The sequence below is a fragment of the Panthera uncia genome, chromosome X, assembly GCF_023721935.1.
Source record: "Panthera uncia isolate 11264 chromosome X, Puncia_PCG_1.0, whole genome shotgun sequence".
NCBI lineage: Eukaryota > Metazoa > Chordata > Mammalia > Carnivora > Felidae > Panthera > Panthera uncia.
In genome coordinates this window covers 121,823,707-121,849,067 of record NC_064817.1, presented here as the reverse complement: position 1 = coordinate 121,849,067, position 25,361 = coordinate 121,823,707, and the positions used below count along the sequence as shown (strand labels likewise).

Sequence of the window (25,361 nt, the reverse complement as noted above, 5' to 3'; positions counted from 1 at the left end):
GGAAACCATTGATAAAATGAAACAGCAACCTACTATATGGGAAAAGGTACTTGCAAATGAAATGTCCCATAATGGGTTAATATGCAAAATATATAAAGAATTCACAAAACTAAATATCAAAACTAAATATCAAAGAAAACAAACCACCCAATTAAAACAAACAAACAAACAAAGAATGGCAGAGGACCTGACTAGACATTTTTCCAAAGAAGACATCCAGATGGCTAACAGACACATGAAAAGATGCTCCACATCACTCATCATCAGGGAAATACAAGTCAAAACCACACTGAGGTACCACCTCATGCCTGTCAGAGTGGCTAGTATCAAAAAGACAAGAAATAACAAGTGCTGCTGAGGGTGCGACACAAAGGGAAGCCTCATGCACTGCTGGTGCTGCCACTGTAGAAAACAGCATGGAGGTGACTCCAAAAATTAAAAATAGAGCTACCATATGATCCAGCAATTCTGCTTCTGGGTATTTGTCCAAAGAAACTGAAAACAACACAATTCGAAAAGATATATGCTCCCCTATGTTCATTGCAGCATTATTTACAATAGCCCAAATATGGAAGCAACACAAGTGTCCATCCATAGATGAATGGATATAGAAGGTGTGGGATACTCTCTCTCTCTCTCTCTCTCTCTCTCTCTCTCTCTCTCTCTCTCACACACACACACACACACACACACACGCTGGAATTTTACTCAGCCAACGAAAAGAATGAAATCTTGCATTTCCAATTATGTGAATGGAACTAGAGTGTATTATGCTAACTGAAATAAGTCAGAAAGAGAAAGAAAAATACTATATGGTTTTATTTATATGTGAAATCTAAAAACAAAACAAAACAGAAACAGATTCATAGACACAAAGAACAATCTGGTGGTTTCCAGAGACTAGGGAAGTTGGGGGATGGGAAAAATAGGTGGAGGGGATTAAAAAGTATAAACTTCCCATTATAAAATAAATAAGTCACAGGGATGTAATGTATAGCATAATGAATGAAGTCAATACTATTGTAACAACTTTGTATGGTGACAAATGTAACCAGACTTACTGTGATTACCATTGAGCAATGTATGGAATTGCCAAATCACCATGTGGTACACCTGAAACTAATACAATATCGTATGTCAACTACATTTCAATAAAAAGCAGTTTGATGAATTTTCGTAGACTTTTACACGTGTGCAGCCATCAACACAATTCGTCTTTAGAACACTTCTGTCACTTCAAGAAATTCTCTCTTTGCAGACCCATTCCCATTTCTAGTTGCAGGCAAATGCTGATCTGTTTTATGTTTGCATAACTTTGCAAACCTGTCATTTTTCTCTCCCAAGGCAACTCTGGTAAATCATGTTACTGTTTAGCAAGTAATCATCCCCTCTCCAGAGTGGGAGGGCTATTTTTCCCTGCCATATTGATGTGCAGCTTAGCCATATGACTTGCCATGGCTGCTAGAATCTAAAGGCACAAGATATAAACCAAGACAGCTTGTTCACGTGAAGTGTCTGTGAAAGTAGCCACAAAACGAGTGAAAAGCAGGTCCAAGCAAATTTCAGATTTGGTCTGGAGCTGAAAATGAAAGTTCAGTGCTAGAGGTACATTTTTACTTTCTTTTCTGGACCAGTGGGGAGGCACCAACCCAAGCTATAGATGTGTCCATGAAGTGAGGTTCTCAATAAGGATTAGGTGAGGTTGGCCATGAGCTGCAAAACTTTGAGTGAAACCTGAAAGACAGCATGGAGACATACAAGTCAAGAAGTGTCAACCCAAAGCTGCTGAGCAGAGATCAGGTAAAGGAATAATAACTGGTGGTTCCAGGAAGCGGGGTGGAATAGCCCCTGAGGCACAGCATTTGACTAACTTCTGGGGCCCTAGGCTAAGCCTGGAATCAGGCTGACCAGCTAACTGCAGAGGGTTGGGTAGAGAGTTCTCCAGGACACCCAGTGCAGTGGAGGCCAGGCAGAGGGAGGATGCAGATACAAGGACATAAACATCAGGGGATGGAACAGGATTGGGGCTGGAGGTGGAAGGTGGAGACCAAAGAGATTGCCACAGCCCCTGGGCCTGACTGTGAGATCTCTGTGTAGATTACCAGCTACCTTGGTTACTGAGTGCACATTGTTGAGATAGCTTCCAACTTCAGAGCACCGGTGACTCACTTTTAGAATGCCCTAGTGTGGTGGTTTACAGAAACATGGTAGAAGGTGCCTTGACACTCCTCCCATCAAGAGCTGGAATCTATATATTTTTTAAAAATTTTTAAAATGTTTTATTTTACTTTTGGGAGAGAGAGAAAGAGTACATGGAGGAGGGGCAGAGAGAGAGGGAAACACAGAATCCGAAGCGGGCTCCAGGCTCCGAGCTGTCAGCACAGAGCCCGACACGGGGCTCAAACTCTCAGACCATAAGATCATAACCTGAGCTGAAGTCGGACGCTCAACTGACTGAGCCCCCCAGGCGCCCCTGGTATCTATAGTTCTTTCCCTTTAATCTGTGGAGGCCTGTAACTGCTTCGACCAATAGCGTGTGGTACAGCCCATGCCATGTGACTTTTGGCACTGAGTGCTGAAATAATAGGCTGCTTCTGTCTTGTTTGTGGGAACATTCACTCTTGGCATCCTGAAATGCCATTTGGCCCCCTGACTCCTCAAGGTCCCCATGAGGAAGCCAAAGCCAAGTAGAAAGTCCCAGGTGTAAGTGCGCTGGTCGACAGTCCCAACTGAATCCAGTTTTCAGGTCAGTCCCATCCAGCTACTAGATACGTGAATGAAAAACCCTCCAGATGGTTCTAGCCCTCAGCTGTTTGTGGCATGCCAGCTGACGCCCTAGATACCTTGGAGCGGAAGAGCCTGTGCTCTGAGCTCCTGAGCCACAGAGTCAGTGAGGGTAGTAACGTGGTGGTTGTTTCACATTGCTATATTTGGGACGGTTATTTAACAGTCTTCTCAACAGGAAGCTCTGTGATGTACTCCTCAACTTTTCTCTCTTCCTTGTGTATCTCAAGCCCAAAACTACTGGAGAAAGCTTTGACTGGCTCAAGGGCTAATTACAAAATGACATCCTTTCGGAAGTGGATTTTTGTTGATTCAGTACACTCCTTAGGACATCTTCCATGTGAAACGCACACTGATATCAGACAGATGGACTCCCTGAACTCTCAAATGTCACAACAGTGTTGTTCCGCATATAATAGAAAGTGAAAATTACACAGAACACCTTACCTTCTGTTTAGAATATTTGCAGGTGGCTGATGTACAAGCTCAGATAAGAGTCTGATGGAGGCAGGGATCTTCCAAAAATAATACACATTAGTAGATAATAGACTTTAAGGGCTGTGCACAATGCTTTTTTCCAGGTGCCACCTACTTTTCTTGGTCTTCACAAATCACCTTTGTGTTCATTGAAGAATAGGTTTTGTTATTAGCAACTTGAGCAGCCCCCGAAATCTCAAGTTCAAGTGTTCAATGTTTGAGCACCACCTTGAATGTTTCTCACTGCCCATTCCAACAGCGCTTCATTCTCATTGGAATCTGCCATCCACTGCTATCGCTTCCCTCCTTGCCCAGCTCATATGCCCTGGCTCATCACAGACATGGTGCCCTTGCATGCAGTCCCAGTTTCCTGGCCTCCCTGATCTCCATTCTCTTCACTTGGCTAAACCACTACCCTGGTTACAGCTGTTCTCTGCCTATTCAACTAGCAGCCAAGTGAATGGCCATAGTGGAAGTAAAAGTATACATTCACCTGGAATCGTGTCACTAAGTTCCTCATTCGTCAGCTCGGCACCTCCTGGCCATCCTACTGCGACAGTTCTCCCGGTGGTTCACCGTCCCTCTCCCCAGGACAGCTACAGTGCTTCACACATTCGTGGCCTCTCATCAAACGTTCCACACCTCTTTCCCAACCCTACTGTCAGGAAAGAGAATATTCATTCCTTTTTTTAAAGGATATTCATTTCTTAATGAAATACTTCAAACAAAGGCACAGAAAGTAATATAGCAAACAAACAATTGTCACCTCACTTTGCCAAATCTTAACATTTTGCCATCTCTGGTTTAAGAAATTAAACATTATAGATACAGTTGAAGCCCCTTGTGTATCTCCTCTGATTCCCTCCCTCCCTATCCAAATGTATCTACTATCTAGAATTTAATATCAACCCATGATCACACAGGCACCTGAGATGCACATTCCATCCCCAGATGCCGACTCAGGTTTTTAAAAATGTCTACCTGTCTCTGCCATGTGCAGGTGTTGGTCTGATGTTGCTTCCACATGAAGCCGGTAGTACCTAGTGCACACTGAAGAGGGTGTCCCTATACCCCAGAGAAACTGACTTTAGGGTGGGGACTACTCGTCTGTCCTTTGGAGGTGGCCTTGGTTGCTGAAAGCTTCTAGTGAAAGTACAGGCGGAGTAGGGGCAGTTCAGGGGTGTGTTGCACTGCTGTGTTGGGGCGGTCCCTCTCTCAGATGTGTACATATTAGGGGACAAGATAGGGTATAAATGAAGAGCCCCCTGAATGCCTTGAACCGCTCTGGAACTCCAGAGACTATTATAAATCCGGGAAGTTATGGTGAGTTGCTAGAAAAGATGTTTCAATAGAAGTACAAGAGGTCAGTGCCTTTAAATATTCTCTACCCCTGTCCACTGAAATGACCTGGAAGCAATGACGCTTCATTAACAATGAACACATATAGTACTCAGTTGAGAATCAAGGCATCACACTAATCCAGGAGTCCATTTCAACACCACTAAGGATGGGGCAGCCAGAAAATATCTGCCCCTGATGTGATCTGTTCCTCCAGAGAAGAGCCAAGTTAAAAACATTTTTAAAACTCCGTGTATCTCACCTTTCCACTATCCTCACCAGTGCTCATTAAAGAATCTGGGACAAAGTACATAAGCAACATATGTCTGCTGAGTTGAATGAACGCAAACTAGGTAAAAAGATGCAATGATGAAAGTAGTAGTATTTGTTAGTATCTGGAGGTTGCAGTGAGACCCCCCGAACCCCTCACGTTTGCATTAGTGGTCTACAACTTCTCTGGGCTATGTAAGGCTGCTTAGTAGTCTTCCAAATTCGGTTGCAGAAAGTCTATTTCTTGTGTAGAATCTGTTGATAATAACAAGCTTGATACGTTTCCTTGAGTAAATAATGGGTATGGAAAGGACAATCGTATCCCTTCTTGCTCTAGGTGCTGAATATGAGGACCAGACCAGCCAGAAGGAGAAGGAAGATGATAAAGTCTTTCCTGGTGAGAGTCATACCTACGTCTGGCAGGTCCTGAAAGAGAATGGACCGATGGCCTCGGATCCTCCGTGTCTCACCTACTCATATTTTTCTCATGTGGACCTGGTGAAAGACCTAAATTCAGGCCTCATTGGAGCCCTGCTGGTTTGCAAAGAAGGTAAGTGGCAGAGAGGGTAGGACTCAGATGAAATAACAGAGAAGTACAAACATCTAGGTCGATTCATAAAAGATAGCATTTGTGTTCTTTCATCTAAGGATGTTTCTTTTCCCTAGCATTATGCCCATGGAAAGAAAATATTATATTCTATGGGCTCTCTGTAGTCTTTTCTTAAATTTTGTGTTATGTTCCCTGAGAGCTTCCTGGAGATGAACACATCCAAGTGTATCATCTGTATCCCAAAAGCATGTAAAAATTGGAGAAAAGCAAACATTTATAACTTGTTATTCTACAAATCATCTTATACTAATCAAAACTGTTTTTAATGTATAGTTTAATGGCATGCACTAAATTAGGGAAGTAAACATGGCAGAATTTACTTTAATTCTGAGTTTTTAATAGTGAATTCAGCTTCAATGGACTTTTTTTTTATTCCTTTAACTATTACAATTTAGTGGCTTAAAATGACAATAATCATTTCTAATTTCTCATGGTTTTTGTGGGTCTCTCACAGAATTTGGGGCTATGTTTACCTGATGGTCTGTCCCAGGGTTTCTAATGAGGTTGTAGTCAGATAGTGGCTGGAGCCAAGGTCATCCTGAGTAAAACTTTATTCACATGTGTGGCACCTACACTTAGAAAACTCAAATAGCTAGAGCTTTCCACAAGATCTTTTCAGTGTGGGAGCTACAGGGTAGACAGAAGTTTTTCCTTTTTTTTTCCTTTTAAATGGACTCCATGTTTTAGGGTAGTTTCGGTTTTACAGCAAAATTGAGCAGAAACTGCAGAGAATTCCCAAATACCACCTGCCTGCAACCCACACACAGCCTCCCCTACTGTCAACATCCTACCCCAGAGTGGTATGCTTGTTACAATCGATGCACCTACATTGACATACCATTACCAACCTAAGTCCATACTTTACATGACAGTTCATTCTTGTTGGTCTACATTCTACAGTTTGGACAAATGTGTAATGACATGTATCCATCATTATAGTATCATACATGTCCCATCTACCCATCGTTTCCTCTACTACCCTTCAACAACCACGACATTTCATTTTTTCATTAAAATTTTTTTAATGTTTATTCATTTTTTGAGTGACATGGAGACAGAGCATGAGTGTGGGAGGGGCGGAGAGAGAGGAAGACATAGAATCCGAAGCAGGATCCTGGCTCTGAGCTGTCAGCACAGAGCCAGACACGAGGCTCAAACTCACGGACTGTGAGCTCATGACCTGAGCTGAAATCGGACGCTCAACCGACTGAGCCACCCAGGTGTTCCGCCAACCTCTGTTATTTTAAATAGTCTCCATAGTTTTGCCTTTTCCAGAATGTCAGATAGTTGAAATCATACATTATATACTCTTTTCATATTGGCTTCTTCTACTTAGTAATAGGCATTTCAGTTTCATTCATGTCTTTGCATGGCTTGATAGCTTTTTTTCTTTTCAGCACCGAATAACATTCTATTGTCTGGATGTATCACAGTTAGTTTATTCACTCACCAATAAAGGACACCTTGGTTGCTTCCAGTTTTTAAGTTATGAATACAGCCGTGTGCAGGTTTCTGTGCATACATAGTCTTCAACCCCTTTGTGCAAATGCCAAGGAGTACAACTACTGGATCATACAGTAAGAGTAGGCTTTCTTTTGCACGAAACCACCAATCTGTTTTCCAAGGTGGCTGTACCCGTTGCTCCTCATCATCACCAGCTTGCGGTGTTGCCAGTGTTTTGGAATGTGGCCATTCTTATAGGTATGTGGTGGTATCACATTGCTTTAATTTGCATTTCCCTGATAACATATGACATGAAGCACATTTTCATAGGCTTATTTGCATATCTTTGCTGAGGTGTCTGTTCAGGTCCTTTTCTCATTTTTTAAATCAGATTGGTTTTTTTATTGTTGAGTTTTAAGAGTTCTTTGTACATTTTGGATAATGGTCCTTTATCAAATATGTCTTCTGCAAATATTTTTCTCAGTCTTTGGCTTGTCTTCTCTTTCTCTTAAGTAGCCAGATCTTTTGTATGGTGGCTCATGCTGTCTTTTTATATGGTCCCTTTTTTAACCTGCCCTCTGAAATCACACAGCATCCGTCCACCTCATTCTGTTTGTTGGAATGAGTCACTACGGCCAGCCCATAAAAGGGGAGGAGAATTAGGCTCCACATTTGCATGAGAGGATAGGCAAAGAATGTGTGAACATGAACCACCATTTCTGGATGATTATGATGACTATGAAAAAAAAAAAAACAAGAGGGGAGGGAGTAGAAGCATGATCTCTCATACACTGAGTTCAGTTTCATAATCCGAATTTATGACAAAGTGCTAAAACTACAGTGTGTTATCTGTGAGATATAAAGCTTAACAAAACAATAGAATCATCAATACATGTTTATATATAAAATATAAATAAATAACTTTAAAATCAAAAGAATTCTTTGACAGAAAACTGACTTAAAAAGTCAACGGAGGGGTGGCTGGCTGACTCAGTCAGTGATGCATGGGGCTCTTGATCTCAGAGCTATAAATTTGAGCCCCACATTGGGTGTTGAAATTACTTAAAAATAAAATCATTTTTTAAAAAAAGTCAGCAGAGGTTCTGGTTCTGGGTAATATGGAGGAAACATATGCCACCCTTTATCTCCCATTGAACCCGACTATAGAACCTTGACGAAACACCTAGCCCAGCCATTTGAGAATTCTAAAAATCAAATAGAGCAAGCAGATCAGGAAAAGGCATCAGAATTTAAAGTACCACCAAACTGGTGGAGAATTTCACTTTTTTATTCCCCTTCTATATTCCCCAAACTGGCAAAGGATGTGAAAATATATTTCTGGGGGGAAAAAGATATACAGATGGTTAACAAGTATGTGAAAAGGTGCTAAACATCACTAACCATCAGGGAAAGACAAACCAAAACCATAATGATATATCATCTCATACCCGTTAGAGTGGCTATAATCAAGATAACAGTGTTGGCAAGGATGTAGAAAAAAGGGAACCCTGTACGCTATCGGTAGGAAGGTAAATCAGTGCAGTGGTTATGGAAAACAACTAAAACATTTGCCGTATAATCTAGCAATTCCACTTCTGGTATATATCAAAAAGTATTGAAATCAAGATCTCGGGGCACCTGGGTGGCTCAGTCGGTTAAGCGTTCGACTTCGGCTCAGGTCATGATCTCACAGTTCATGAGTTCGAGCCCCGCGTCGGGCTCTGTGCTGACAGCTCAGAGCCTGGAGCCTGCTTCACATTCTGTGTCTCCCTCTCTCTCTGCCCCTTCCCTGCTCATGCTGTGTCTCTCTCTATCTCAAAAACGAATAAACATTAAAAAAAATTTTTTTTAAAAAGATCTCAAAGAGATATCTGCACTCCTGTATTTACTGCAACATTATTCACAATAGCAAAGATGTGGAAATAACCCAAGTGTCCATTGACAAATAAATGGATAAAGAAAATGTGATATATACATACATCATGTATGTATCACAATCACATGGATGTATATAATAATGGACTGTTAGTCAGCATTTGAAAAAAGGAAATCCTGTTATTTTCAAAAACATGTATGAACCTGGAGGTTATTTTGTTCAGTGAAATAAGTCAGTCACAGAAAGGCAAATATAAGAGTCCACTTATATGAAGCATATAAAATAGTCATAAAGTAGTCTAAAATTCTGTAGAAGTGGAGAGTATAATAGTGGTTGCAAGGAGCTGGAGGAAAGGAAATTGGGAGTTGTTATTCAAAAGGTACAAAGCTTCAATTATGCTACATGAATAATTCTAGAGATCTGTTATATAACATAAGTGCCTATAGTTGACGATATGGTATTGTACACTTCAAAATTTGTTATAAGAGTAATCTCATATTAAGTGTTTTTATCACACACACACACACACACACACACCCTAAAAGATACAGAAACTCTGAGAGGTGTTACATATGTCTATTACCTTGATTTGGTAATGGTATCATGGGTGTTTTCATATGCCTAACTCATCCAATTATACATATTAAATATATGCAGTTCTTTGTATAGCAGTTATATCTCAATAGAACTGTTAAAAATAAATTGTATTCTATATAGAGAAAAGGGAGCAGAAATTTTATTTGAGGAAATAACTGAAAACTTCTCTATTCTGGGGAAGGAAACAGAGATTTAGATCCAGGAGGCACAGAGAACTCCCACCAAAATCAGCAAAAGCAGGCCAACACAAAGACACGTTATAATTAAATTTGTGAAATATAGTGATAAAGAAAAAATTTTAAAAGCAGCAAGACAAAAGAAGTCCTTACCTTAACAAGGGAAAACCCATAACGCTAGCTGCAGATTTCCCAAAAGAAACTTGGCAAGCCAGAAGAGAGTGACATGATACACTCAAAATGCAGAATGGGAAAAATCTGCAGCCAAGAATACTGTATCCAGCAAGGCAATCATTCAGAATAGAAGAAGAGATAGAGTTTCCCAGACAAAAAATAAGGGACTTTGTGACCACTAACCCAGCCCTACAAGAAATATTAAAGGGGACTCTTTAAGTAGGCAAAGAAACACCAAAAGCAAAAAAAGACTAGAAACGAGCAGAGAAAATCTCCAGAAACAATGACTTAACAAGTAATACAATTGCACTAAATTAATATCTATCAATAATCACTCTGAATGTAAATGGACTAAATGCTCTAATCAAAAGACATGGGGTGTTGTCAGAATGGATTAAAAAAAAAAAAAAAACAAGACCCATCTATGTGGGTCCTAGAGGAGAATACAGGCAGCAACCTCTTTGACATTGGCTGTAACAACTTCTTACTAGATATGTCCCCTGAGGCAAGGGAAATAAAAGCAAAAATAAACTTTGGGACCTCATCAAAATAAAAAACTTCTGCACAGTGAAGGAAACAATCAACAAAACTAAAAGGTAACCTATGGAATGGAAGAAGATATTTGCAAATGACATATCTGATAAAGGGCTAGTATCCAAAATCTATAAACAACTTACGAAACACAACACCCAAAAAGCAAATCATCCAATTAAAAAATGGGTAGAAGACATGAATAGAAATTTTTCCAAAGAAGATATACATATAGCCAACAGACACATGAAAAGATGCTCAACATTACTCATCATCAGGGAAATACAAATCAAAACTACAATGAGATACCACCTCACACCTGTCATAATGGCTAAAATCAACAACACAAAAAACAAAAAACAAGTGTTGGCAAGGACATGGAGAAACTGGAACCCTCTTGCATTGTTGGTGGGAATGCAAACTGGCACATACAGCCGGGAAAACAGTGTGGAGGTTCCTCAAAAAATAAGAATAGAACTGCCCTGTGATCCAGCATTTACACTACTAGGTATTTACCCAAAGAACACAAAAATACTACTTTGAAGGGATACATGCACCTCAATGTTTATAGCAGCATTATCAACAATAACCAAATCATGGAAAGACCCCAAATGTCCATCGACTAATGAATGGATAAAGAAGTATACACAATGGAATATTACTCAGCCATAAAAAAACGAAACCCCTGTCTCTCTCTGTCCCAAAAATAAATAAAAAACGTTGAAAAAAACGAAACCTTGCCATTTGCAATGACATGGATAGAGCTATGCTAAGTGAAATAAGTCAGTCAGAGAAAGACAAATACCATATGATTTCACTCATATGTGGAATTTAGGAAACAAAACAGAGGATCAAAGGGGAAAACAGAGAGAGAAAGAAACCAAGAAACAGACTCTTAACTATAGAGAACAGACTGATAGTTACCAGAGGGGAGGTAGCTGCGGGGAATGGGTGAAATAGGTGATGGGAATTAAGGAGGTCACATGTGATGAGCACTGGGTGATGTATGGAAGTGTTCAATCACTATATTGTACACCTGAAACGAGTATTACTCTGTATTTTACCTAACTGGAATTTAAATAAAAACTTTAAAAATTTTGTATTCTATATACTATCAGTGAATAAATGGAAACCAAAATTTAAGAAAGAATGTTTAAACTGAGAACAAACTGAGGGCTGATGGGGGGTGGGAGGGAGGGGAGGGTGGGTGATGGGTATTGAGGAGGGCATCTGTTGGGATGAGCACTGGGTGTTGTATGGAAACCAACTTGACAATAAACTTCATATTTAAAAAAAAGAAAAAAAAAGAATGTTTACAGTAGCTCCAAAAATTGAAAGCTTAGATATAAATCTAACAAAACATGTGAATTGTCTATATGATGAAAACTACAAAGTGAAAGAAATCAGAGAGACATACTGTGTTTGCGAACAGTGGAGCTCTTAGTCCTCCCACGTCTGTAGATTTTCAGCAAGATTTTTTTGTGGCCACAGACATGCTGATTCTGAAATTTATACGAAAAGGCAAAAGGACTAGATTAGCTAAAATGATTTTGCAAAAAAGAATGAATTTGGAGTAATAATCCTACTTGATTTTCCAACTTACTACAAACTGCAGTAATCATAACATATATTAGTAAATGGAATAGACCTGTAGATTAATGATAGAGAATAAAAGTGCAGAAATAGATCCACACAAGTAAGCCAATTGATTTGGTGCAAAAACAATTCAAAGGAGGAAGGATAGTCTTTTCATCAAAAGGTGTTGGACAATTAGATATCTGTATCCAATGATCCTAGACCTAACATTATACAAAGATTAACTCAAAATGAATTATAGTTCTAAATGTAATATGTAAAACCATAACACTGTTAGGAAACATAGCAAAATATCTTTCTGACCTAGGGTTTTTGGTGAGAAAACACCGAAAACAGTCCATAGAAGAAAAAATTGATGAATGTGACTTCATCAACACTAGTAACTTTTGCTTTTGTAATAAAAAAAATACTGTTAAGAGAATGAAGAGACAAGCTACAGACTGGAAGAAAATATTTACCAATCATATATCTGGCAAAAGACTGATGTAATATGTATATTACTAATGGAATATATATATATATATATATATATATATATATATACACACACACATATATATTCACAATAGCCAAGATATTTTTATACGTTTTATATATGTATTATATATGTATATATACATAGTGTATAAAACATTTTATTTTATTTTCTGAAACATGTTCTCAAATATCAACAATAAGGAAAAAAAGCAATTCTTCAAATGGGCAAAAGATTTGAATAGATAATTCAGCAAAGAAGTGGTAAATAAATACCTGAAAAGATGCTCGATATCATTGGTCATTAGGGAAATGTATATTAAAACCATAACAAAATACTGCTACATACCTATTAGAATACCTAATGTAATAATTTTAAAATTAAGTATGCTGTCAAGAATGCAGAGCAACAGGAAGTCTCATACGTTGTTGGTGGGGATTCACCATAGCATAGCCACTCTGGAAAACAGTTTGGCAGTGTAATACTGTGATTTAAATAAAATCTATATTTGGTTTTCATCTCCTTCTGGTAGAGCTTCTAAAACCCTTGAGATTTTCTGTGATGAGAGCAATAAAAATGTCTTTTTGCTACGTTAGTGTGGTGATTTTTAGACCACACACCTAAGGATGGGAGCAGATTGCCAACAGAGTCAACCAAGTGACTAGAAGGCTGGAATTTTCAGTCTCACCCCCCTGACCCCACCCCCACCCCCAAGAGAGGGGAGAGGGGCTGAGTATTGAGCTCAGTCACCAATGTCTGATGATTCAGTCAATCGTGCCTGTGTAATGAAGCCTACATAAAAAACCACAAAGGACGGAGTTCAGAGACCCAGGTTGGTGAACACCAGGAGATTTGAGGGGAGTGGCATACCTGGGTGAAGGCATGGGAGCTCTGCATCCTTTCCCCATGCCTTTCCCTACACCTCTCCTCCACCTGGTTGTTTCTTAGTTGTATCCTTTTTGCATAAACTGGTAATCTAGTAAGTAAATTATTTCTCTGACTTCTGTGAGCTCCTCTAGCAAATTAATGGAACCCAAGAAAGGTGTTGTTGGAACCTCTGAGCTATAGAGGTGGGTCAGAAGCACAGGTGATGATTTGGACTTTCGATTGGCATCTGACGTGTGGGTGCAGGGGAGTCCCATAGAACTGAGCCTTTAACTTGTGGGAATCTACACCATCTCCAGAGAGATAGCACCAGAATTAAGTTAAATTGTTGGACACCCGGCTGGTGTTACAGAATTGCTTGGTGGTAGGGAAAAAAACCCATACACCCTGGAGATGATGTCACAGTTATAACCAGTTTCTTATAAAATTAAATATACACCTAATTTCCATTCCTGAGTATTTACCCTAGAGAAATAAAAACTTAACAATCACATAAACATGTGTACATTAATGCTCACAGCACCTTTATTTGCAATGGCCAAGAACTGGAAACAACCTAAACGTCCTTTAACAAATGACTGGTTAAACACACTGTAGTACATCCACATCATGAAATGCTCTTCAGCAATAAAACACAATGAAGTACTGATATAGTCAACAAAATGGATAAATCTCAAAGGCATTATCTCGAGTAATAAAGATAATCTCAAAAGGTTATATATTGTATGATTCCATTTATAGGACAACCTCAAAAATACAAATATACTGCAATGGAGAACAGATCAGTGGTTGCCAAGGATATGACCATATATATGACTGTCTCTGTATACATGACTATATATATATGTCTATAATGGGATAGAAGGAGGGAGTTTTGAGGCATGTTGGAACTGTTCTGTGTCCTGATGGTTGGTGGTTTCATGAATCCATACCTGTGTTAAGATTCATGACTTAAACATGAAAAGTAAAAGTCAATTTCACTATTTGATTGTTTTAAAAATAAATAAAAAGAATTAAGATGTTTTTAGACAGCTTTACCTGTATCTTAATTTTGTATGGGTGAGTTACTTTCTTTGCCCAATCTAAGATTTACTGTCAAGTGTCAAAGGTACAAGGAAAAATGAAAATGTCATAAACAAATATCTTCCTGCTTAAAGAAGCCTGCTAAGAAAACTTCCCAATCAAATGAAGAAATATAATGCTAACAAAGACAACTGACAAATTCAATAATTAAAGCATGAAGCAAGTTCATTTGTAACATTAACAACTTTAAATATCGATATACATGGTGTTGATTTAAATTGTGATTATAGGTGTTTATTATTGATAATTATTATTTTGGTCATAATGCTTTGTGTATTTACAATTGCATAAGTTAAAAAAGTTAAAAGTATAATAGAAACTATATTAATTGCCTCTATGCACAGTTTCTATGAACAGTATTTACAGTTTTTATAATTTTTCTTTTTCTCTTTTCTGTTAGTTCTGAACACATACATATTTATGAAATATGATTATATGGACTTGTATTTTGTATGTCTCTTTAATTTCATTTTCTCAGTAATTTGTTTTTCCTATGTTTTACAAAAGTACTGGTCTGGAACAAATTTGAAATGAAAAAAAAAGTGCTTTACCCCAAACAGTTTTACAAAAACTGGTACAGAAGGCCTGACACCAAGAAGCAATACTATGTAAAGTTAACAGGAGACCAAGAGACAAAGCAGCTATTAGTGCTGATTTCCTGTGATAAGATTTGTAATAGAAGACAAATATTCTCACTTCTTTTTCAGGAAGTCTGGCTGAAGAAAGGACACAGACCTTGCATGAATTTGTACTCCTGTTTGCTGTATTTGATGAAGGTGAGTGAGCCGCAGTCTGAATCCTGGGCTCCTGAAACAAATCACATATATTAATTTAATCTGGTGCTCGAGAATGAGGGCTGCCATTGTCCAGATTATAGAAAGATCATAAACTACTGTTCAGGAGTGAAAGAGATGGGGAGAAAACTGAATTTCAAGAAAAAATACAACCTGAGTTCCATTAAATCCATCAACAGAGACTTTTAGTTCTAACTTTAAATACCTCTTCCTTTTTTAGAAAATTTTATGTATTTTTTATTTAAAATTTAAAAACATTTTTAATTGAAGTATAGTTGACATAAATTAGTTTCAGGTATACAGCATAGTGATTCACGTATATACATTATGAAATGCTCACCATGATGAGTGCATTGCAGGAGTATTGACTATATTCCCTGTGCTGTACTTTTCATCCCTGTGACCTATTTATTTTATAACTGGAAGTTTGTATCTCTTAACCTCCTTCACCCATTTACCCATCCCTGTACCCTCTTCTGTCAACCACGAGTTTGTTCTCTGTGTCTGTGGGTCTGTTTCTGCTTTGTTTGTTTTGTTTTTTAGATTCTACATAAAAGTGAACCCATATAGTATAGTATTTCTCTTTCTCTGTCTAACTTATTTCGCTTAACATAACTGAAATGCTCTCTAGGTGCATCCATGTTGCTGCAAAAAGGCAAGATCTCCGTCTTTTTTGTGGCCAAGTTTTATATATCATGTGTGTGTGTGTATATACATGTGCATATATATGTGTGTGGGTATACACACATATATATACACACACATGTACACCCATACACATATGTGTATATATATATGCATACATACATACATACCACATCTTCTTTATCCAGTCATGTATGAATCTATACTTGGGAACATAGGGGTGCATGTATCCCATCAAGTTAGTGTTTTTGAATTCTTTGGGTAATACCCAGAAGTGGAATTACTGGATCATAGGGCAGTTCGATGTTTCACTTGTTGAGGAACCTCTATGCTGTTTTCCAGAGTGGCTGCACCAGTTTGCATTCCCACCAGCAGTGTAACAGGGTTCCTTTGTCTCTACATCATCACCAGCACTTGTTATTTCTTTTTTTTTTTTTTTTTAATTTATTTTTGGGACAGAGAGAGACAAAGCATGAACGGGGGAGGGGCAGAGAGAGAGGGAGACACAGAATCGGAAACAGGCTCCAGGCTCCGAGCCATCAGCCCAGAGCCCGACGCGGGGCTCGAACTCACGGACCGCGAGATTGTGACCTGGCTGAAGTCGGATGCTTAACCGACTGCGCCACCCAGGCGCCCCAGCACTTGTTATTTCTTGTCTTTTTGATGTGATTGCACTTTTCATTTGTATTTCCCTGATGATTAGTAATTTTTTTAATTTTTTAATGTTTATTTTTGAGAGAGAGAGAGAGAGAGAGAGAGAGACAGAGTGCGAGCAGGGGAAGGTCAGAGAAAGAGGGGGGACACAGAATCCGAAGCAGGCTCGAGGCTCTGAACTGTCAGCACAAAGCCTGATGCGGGGCTCAAACTCAAACTGTGAGATCATGACCTGAGCCGAAGCCAGACACCCAACCGACTGACCCACCCAGGCGCCCCTTTGATGATTAGTAATTTTAAGCATCTTTTCATGTGTCTTTTAAAGGAAATGTTCATAAAAGTGCATATTTAAGGGGTACAACATGATGATTTGATATACAGAAGATAATAAAGTGATTACTATAGTCAAGGTGATCAACACATCCAGCTCCTCACATAGTTACTATTTTGTGTGTGTGATGAGTGCACCTGTGATCTACTCTCTTAGCATATTTTCAGTGTCCAATACAGTATTATAAAGTATAGTTATCATGCCTGTACATTAGATCTCTGGAACTTATTCATCCTAAAACTGAAATTTTGTAGCCTTTAGCCAACATTTCCCCATTTCCCCCACCTCTCTGCTCTTGGCAAGCAGCATTGACTGTCTGCTTCTAGGAGTATACCTTCTCTTATCTTTCTTTCTTACTTTTAAATACCTTTGCAAATTACTTAACCTCTCTGTGTCTCAATTTTCTTAAGTTTAAAATCGAAATAATAGTACTTTTTTCATAGGATAGTTGTGAGGATTATGTAAGCGATTTCAATTAAGTAACTTAGAACATTATGTGGCACAGAGTAGGTCCTCAGTAGTATCAGAACTTTTGCTACCTCCTCCTGCTAATAGAGCCATTATCCTCCTACACAGCCTCTTCTGAACTGAGGACCCCATCATCTCTCTCCTGACTAGTCTCCCTGTCTTCTCCTGTCCCCTGATGTTCCATTGTTACTGATGATGTGTCTAGCCTCACTGGGCCCCTCTTCCTGCCTCACTGTTCAGGTGCTGGCCATGCTGAACACATTTTATATTGCCCTGCAACATGCCCTGTGTTTTCTTGCATCCAGATCCTTGTTGACGCTGTCCTCTGCCTAGAAAGCCTGTCTGCACCTTCACACCAAGTGAAGATTTTCCTTTTCCTTCCAGTCTGGGTTAGATGCCTCTTTATATATTTCCACAGTTTTTTAAATGTTTATTTATTTTTGAGAGAGAGAGAAAGAGAGAGAGAGAGAGAGAGAACGAGCAGGGGATGGTCAGAGAGAGAGGAAGACACAGAACCTGAAGCAGGCTCCAGACTCTGAGCTGTCAGCACAGAGCCTGATGCAGGGCTTGAACCCACGGACCGTGGGATCATGAACTGAGACAAAGTTGGATGCTTAACCAACTGAGCCACCCATGGGACCCTCCACAGTTTTTTTTAATGCATCAGCAAGTTTATTTACAAATGCAGTTGAACAGGAAGGCTTACTAGGTCCTGGAGAAAACTTTTGGTATACAAACCCTGATGATTTTGTATTAATGACAATTCTGGTGAAGAAAATAGAGATCCCCTCATCAAGAAAATAAAATGTCATGTATGCTAAAAAAATTTTTTTAAAGCACAATATTACATAGATGAAATGAAGGATACAGAAAGCAAATTTGTGAGTAGATTTTAGTGAAATTGTCTTTATGGTTCTGCATTAATTTAGTATACATTACAATAAACAGAGCAAATGCAACTATGTATTTATATTAGCTACTTCAAATAATATTTCACAACCTTTTTTGAAAAAAAAACAATAAAATAATCATCTTCAAAACACCACTAGAAAGTCAAACAAAGGAGTTTCCTCCTTATCACACTAAATCATCATTGCCTGATACTTTGATATTATATCCCTTCCCTTTCAGGTGAAGTGAAGTTTCTTCTCTCTGGTTTTGTAAAAGCCTGTTCTCATCTCTATGACGTTACTCTTCACTTATAATTGCTGGCTTCTCTATTTAAGCTAAATTGTAAGCACTTTGAAGGCAGAGAGTGTCTTCTCTGTCCTCAGTGCCTGGCACTCAGAAGTGCCCAGTAAATGCGTTTGGATGAATGAAGAAATTAGTAGATGAACAGATAAATGAACTTAGGAGAATTACCCACAAAGGCTGGGTGCTTCAGAAAGTTTCAGTATTAGCTGCTACTCCTTTATACGAAGGGGCAACTTCAGGAAGATGGCTGTGCCATGAAAATATTTACAGTGCTTTCACTCATTAATTTCAGAGGGGAGGTGGGCAAGCTTTCAGGTTCTTGGATTTTCATTACTACAATCTGAATGAAGCAATTAGGACAGGGACAGGGACTCAGAGTCCTTTTCTACGATGATTTTCATCTGCTCCTTTAAAAAATTTTTTTAACGTTTATTTATTTTGGAGAGACAGAGCACAAGCAGGGGAGAGGGAGAGAGAAGGGGAGACACAGCATCCGAAGCAGGCTCTAGGCTCTGAGCTGTCAGCACAGAGCCTGACGTGGGGCTGGAACCCACGAACCACAAGATCATGACCTGAGGCAAAGTCAGATGCTTAACTGTAACCGAGGGAGCCACCCAGGCGCCCCTGTCTGCTCCCTTTCAAATAAGTCAGTGAATGAATAGAGTGAAATCCTCATGGCACAAACTAACCAATATTCTCCCTTCTCGTTATCACTTGTCATCATCCCTTCCCATCTACTGTCAGACAAATATAAGGAGAGACCATCAATTTGAGCAAGAAATGTCTGCCTTTTAGTAATTGTCTTCTCCCTTTTTCTTACTGATTTGGGGGCAAAGACTGCTCACACCATGGGACGGAGGGAAGGAGAAATGGAGCGTCATTCGTGAGACAGACACTGAGCTAGCCTTGTATTTGCCTCCTCTCTCCTCAGGAAAAAGCTGGCACTCATCTGCTCAGGCCCAGCATGAAATGCACACGGTCAACGGCTATGTCAACAGGTCTCTGCCAGGTATGTCCATTTGTGCTCAAGAATCCTCAGGATCTTCCTCACTCACCACCACAGCTCTCTCCTCTGGTTGTCTTCAGACAGCTCCGTATGCCCAGAGGAAAGCCCACTGAATTCTGGCGTCTGGTGGGGTCTTAAACTGAAGTGGCTGATTCTTTTTCCAGTCATCTAAAAATGAAGACTTGCCCATGTACACAGAGCTCACAGATTTCTCTTTCCTTTTGCTTAAAATAGATGGGGCCAAGGATGAACAAATATTTAAGGAAAGCCTGAAATATGAAAGGGATATGCAGAGATAAATAAAATAATAATCCCAGAAGAAAAAGAGATAATCCTTAGAACTGAACAAAACTTGTCAAAAGGTCAACTTAGTATTTTCATAAAGATTCAAGAAGATATTGCATCAATAAAGTAATAATGGGATTTTATGAAAAAGAAATAACCAAGTAAGAGTACGCTCACAAAAATGAGGAATATGGTTTTCAAAATACAAACTCAATAGAAGGCAGTTAGAATAGAGAAAATCTCCCAGAAATGAAAATGAAAAGAGATTGAGAATACAGTTTAAAACAGATTTCAGAAATCAAAGAAATGATAGATGAAAGTATTTGAGTCCTCATATAAAAATTTCCCAGTAGCATAAATTTTAAAAAGACCCCCACAAAAAATTATGATTGTGGAATTTCAGAGAACAAAGAGAAGATGTTTAAGCTTCCCCTGGGACAAACAGGTCACAAACAAAAGCAGGAAACTTAAATTGGCAATACCATTCAGGGCTTTCTAGGACTTACTAGAGAGTTGGGACTTGACACGGAGACAAGAGATAATGGTAGCTCGCTTGGATTAAGATGGTGGGGATAGTGATGATGGTGAAAAATAGATATATTTGAAAGATTTGGGAGCCAAAATACGAGAAAACTGTGCCCTAGTAGTTAACAGTGTGAGTCTAAGCATACGGCTGCTTGGGTTCCAATCTGAGCAAGTTAATTAACCTCTCTGGGCATTGGTTTCCTCTCCTGATAACAATAGTTTCTACATTCATATGGTTACTGGAGGGAGTGAATGAGTTACTTGTAAAATAGTTTGGATAGTGCACAGTAAATATTAGTGTTATTAATTATATTGCCGTAACTGGTATCAGGTTGGATGTGAGAAGTGAGCGTAGTAAAAAGAATAATTTTGATATTTTTCAAGGAGAAAATATTGGTCAATAAGAGAATAAGGTCTAGGGGTGAATCCTAGGTGATCTGTAATTTACTGAGGAGTCAGGAAAGGAGACAGAAGGAGCTGTCTAAACAACAGGGGAACAAAGCCCAGAGAGGTGTTGGCACAGAGATCGAGGGAGGAAGAGAATTTCAAGAAGGAATGAATGGTCAACAGGTGCAGGTGGCTGAAAATGGTCCATTGGATTTAGCGGCATGGCACTCACTGGTGGGTGACCTTGGTGAGAGCTGTTGGTTTGGCAGTACCCTAGCCTCCTTGGAAAGTTTTATTCCAAGTCAGTAATAAAATTTGAAGGTCAGTTTGTCCATCCTATCCTAGACAGCATTTTCCCTTTCAAATTCTCTACTTGCTGACCATAACTATCTTATTTCTACTTTATAGGTCTGACTGGATGCCACAAGAAATCAGTCTATTGGCATGTGATTGGAATGGGCACCACGCCCGAAGTGCACTCAATTTTTCTTGAAGGTCACACCTTTCTCATCAGAAACCACCGCCAGGCCTCCTTGGAGATCTCACCAATAACTTTCCTCACTGCTCAGACATTCCTGATGGACCTTGGCCAGTTTCTACTGTTTTGTCACATCTCTTCCCACCAGCATGGTAATATCTGTTGATCTTAAAAATGAGTACTATACATATTCAGCTCTTCTTTTAGTGTCCACTGTCCAGTATAAGATTATGTTAGAACTCAACTGAGGTGCCCTAGTTGTCAGTTTTCAGAGTAAAGATTTCACCTTGAACGTAAGAGGGCTTGAGTGTTAGTAGTACTGGTGAATTTTTAGTCTAAATGACTATGATAGAGGGAGGGGAGATATTTTAGGAATGAATGCTGTGGTGAAAGGGAGGAAGACAGTACAGTATTGGTTTCCCAGCCTGAGCCCATTAACTAGGCCTCAATACCATGGAGAGAGACATTGCAGGTCATAGCCGAAGAGATGTTTTATGAGAAATGTAAGGAAATAAGTCACCTAGGTTGTAGGACAGCAGTAGTGATGCCGAGAGCAGTAAATAGCAAAGACAAGATGATACTGCAGTTCTCAGCACGAAAGCCCACACTCCTGGTGTACACAGAGGTGCTCTGTCAGCACCTGGTAGGAGGTGACACGCTGCGGGTGGAAGTTGCCAAGCATAGGTGACACACCACATGAGGTTTTCGAAGACGTCTTGATGAGGACTTTGCGAAGGGCCAAAGGTCCCGTCTAAGTGAGTTGGGGCAACAGTGCTTACACTTTCAAATTATTGTTAATGTGACCTCATTGGGAGCTACAGCCTGTGAAAATTCATATAACATGATCATCCCACCCCCATTTGCCGTCTTGTGTGTTTACTCCACTAACTCCTAAACTTGCATCAACGTAACATCACTCCTTGCCTAGTCCCCTCTTGTGGCTATTGAGGGCTGTTGGAGAAACATGTTGAGGAGGCCTAATGTTTCATGTCTAACAGCACTCAGCACTCGTTTGTTCCTACCACTCTTGTATTAATGCTCTCTTCAGATTCCTTGTTTGCCTTGGAGAAGAGATTGGATCTTGCCACACTTCCACTATTTCCCCCTTATGTTCAGTGAGTGGCCTTGTCTATAGTCCCCTATAATGATGAAGAATAGGGACCTCTTTTCCCCATCTGTTACATCATGTTTGGGGGACTTTTGATAAGACATTAGGGGGCAAAGGATATCCTACTGGGCACACAACAGGAATAGGTTATTTATTTGTATGCAGGTTGGTCACTATCTAGTTTGAAGGGTTTATGTTTTGTTTTATTATTTTGACTTGTTTCCACTGATTTTAATCCACATTTTGCAGAAAAATTCTTTGTCTTGTTGGACCTCAGATAAAGCTTTTCATTTGTAGACCTAGAATAAATAACGTTTGAAGCCACATGAACTAGTTTAAAGACTAGCTGTCTGCCGCTCCTGAGAGCTACCCTGTTCCCCATCACCCAGTAAACAGGCCCCCCTTCTTTGGATTGAGCTTCAGAACAGCCTGTGGCATAGACTGGGCAGGAGGTATTGCCATCCACATTTTTTTCTTATTTTTTATTTTTTATTTTTTATTATTTTTTTTCAATATATGAAATTGTCAAATTGGTTTCCATACAACACCCAGTGCTCATCCCAAAAGGTACCCTCCTCAATACCCATCACCCACCCTCCCCTCCCTCCCACCCCCTATCAACCCTCAGTTTGTTCTCAGTTTTGAAGAGTCTCTTATGCTTTGGCTCTCTCCCACTCTAACCTCTTTTTTTTTTTCCTTCCCCTCCCCCATGGGTTTCTGTTAAGTTTCTCAGGATCCACATAAGAGTGAAAACATATGGTATCTGTCTTTCTCTGTATGGCTTATTTCACTTAGCATCACACTCTCCAGTTCCATCCACGTTGCTACAAAGGGCCATATTTCGTTCTTTCTCATTGCCACGTAGTACTCCATTGTGTATATAAACCACAATTTCTTTATCCATTCATCAGTTGAACGGGAACCCTCTTGCACTGTTGGTGGGAATGCAAACTGGTGCAGCCACTCTGGAAAACAGTGTGGAGGTTCCTCAGAAAATTAAAAATCGACCTACCCTATGACCCAGCAATAGCACTGCTAGGAATTTACCCAAGGGATACAGGAGTACTGATGCCATCCACATTTTTAAAGCCAGAGATGAGATTGCTTTAGGGCTCGCAACTAGTCACAGGCACACATGCTCTTAAAATATATGACACATTTCCTTCGCTCTAAGTTGTACCTTTCCATGTTTCTATGAACTTGGAATGTTTCTTGAAATTTATATCTATACTGACATTTTTCCTGATAAACTTATTAAATCGGTGGTTTGTATCATGATTCAATGGAGTACATATAGAAATCATAGATAACTGGAGGAGTGGGGAGTTGGTCTGACCTAGACAAAACCACGTACTGAAAATACGCAGTGTGTCAAGTCTGCTCGTTTATAATTTGGGAGTTGGGGAGTGATAGGCTCAGAGCCAATACCACAAGGGAAATATTCATATATATTGTAAGAGCAAATGAGTGAGTGTTGAAAAAGGGATAAAACATAGATTGGAGGAGAGTCTGGCTGAAGGGAAACAGTGAGTGCAAAGACCATATAGGAAGAAAGCAGCAAGGAACAGCTATGGGGGAGGTAATCCCTGTAGGAGAGTGGCAAAGAAGAGTACTGGCATGGAGAAGAAAACACTTAGGAGAGCGTCTTGAAGGCCAGAGTCTTGTAGGAATCTGACATTGTTTGATTTGTCTGACTCCAGATGGCATGGAAGCTTATGTCAAAGTAGATAGCTGCCCAGAGGAACCCCAGCTACGGATGAAAATTAATGAAAAAGAGGAAGATTATGATGATGATCTTTATGATTCTGACATGGACATGGTTAGGTTTGATGGCGACAGCCCTTCTCCCTTTATTCAAATCCGCTCAGTTGCCAAGAAGCATCCTAAAACTTGGATCCACTATATTGCCGCCGAAGAGGAGGACTGGGACTATGCTCCCTCGGCCCCCACTCCCAGTGACAGGTAAGCACCTTTGACTCTTGGTATGAACTCTTCCTCATTTTCAAAAAGTTCTTCCCAATTATTCAAAACAACAAATCCTCAAGCCATGGTTGGGATTAAGTACAGATATGGAATCAAATAATATAGCCCTATTAACATAGCTAAGCATCAGGGATACTTGTATTTTTCTCCCTCCTTCCCTTGATTAAATCTCATCAGCTGTTTTAGAGCTGGATTTTAGCCACCTGTCCCTACCTAGAACTCTCCATCCCAACATGTCATCTATTTGTGTCTCATGCAGAAGTTATAAACATCTATATTTGAACAGTGGTCCTCAGCGGATTGGTAGGAAGTACAAAAAAGTTCGATTTATGGCATACACAGATGAAACATTTAAGACTCGTGAAGCTATTCAGTATGAATCAGGAATCCTAGGACCTTTACTTTATGGAGAAGTTGGAGACACACTGTTGGTAAGTTGAGGAGGAGATACAAGGTTGGGTCAGGAGACAAAGTCTGGAGAATTTTGAGTATCTAAAAGCTTCATAATTTAGCCTTGTCTCCAATGGATATGATCGTCTAAAAATCATAAATGTTACACAGATAAATTTGGACTATAAATTTGTTTTAAAAATATGAGTATATTGGGGCGCCTGGGTGGCTTTGTCAGTTAAGTGACTCTATTCTGTTCCAAAAGGAAGTTTTCATAATGGAAGATGCTGCAACCTTATTGTGTAGCAGTACAACAGAAGAGATGTTGTCATTAGATAGGAGGTGATTTTCGCAGGAGGGAATGTGGCCATATATGCACATAGGTGGGTAGATTTGATGGCGGGAGGAAGAGTAATCTCTTTTCTCAGTGAAAACAGAAGCACTTGACAGTGAGAATCTGGAAGCAGATATTAGTCAACTAAGTAAGTGGGAAGGTGAATTTCTAGGAAAACCTAACAGTAATGAAGTTTTAGGGTGATGGTGGGGTGGTCCAGAGCTGATAGCCAAGAAAATTCTTGAAGGCACCTTTGGTGCAAAAATGTGACTTTATTAAAGCATGTGGACAGGACCTGTGGGCAGGAAGAGCTGCACTGGGGTTGTAATGGGTAACTGATTATATACCCTCAGGTTCGGTGGGGGTCAGGGATAGAGTAAGTCTCTAAGAAATTTTGGAAACAAGGTTTCCAGGACCTTAAGGGGCTAGCTGTTGCTAGGGAAACTCCATTTATTATTGTTTAG

General features: G+C 39.6%; 1 protein-coding gene across 1 annotated transcript in view; it reads left to right on the top strand.

Annotated features, from left to right (window-relative positions):
* The window catches only part of F8 (coagulation factor VIII), a 117,538-nt gene that overhangs the window by 25,260 nt on the left and 66,917 nt on the right, over positions 1-25,361 (top strand). Inside the window, exons 4-9 of the mRNA XM_049644531.1 lie at positions 5,207-5,419; positions 15,023-15,091; positions 19,333-19,410; positions 21,013-21,234; positions 23,891-24,152; positions 24,433-24,604. Coding sequence (XP_049500488.1) covers positions 5,207-5,419; positions 15,023-15,091; positions 19,333-19,410; positions 21,013-21,234; positions 23,891-24,152; positions 24,433-24,604 — 1,016 coding nt within the window. The remainder of the gene's footprint in view (positions 1-5,206; positions 5,420-15,022; positions 15,092-19,332; positions 19,411-21,012; positions 21,235-23,890; positions 24,153-24,432; positions 24,605-25,361) is intronic.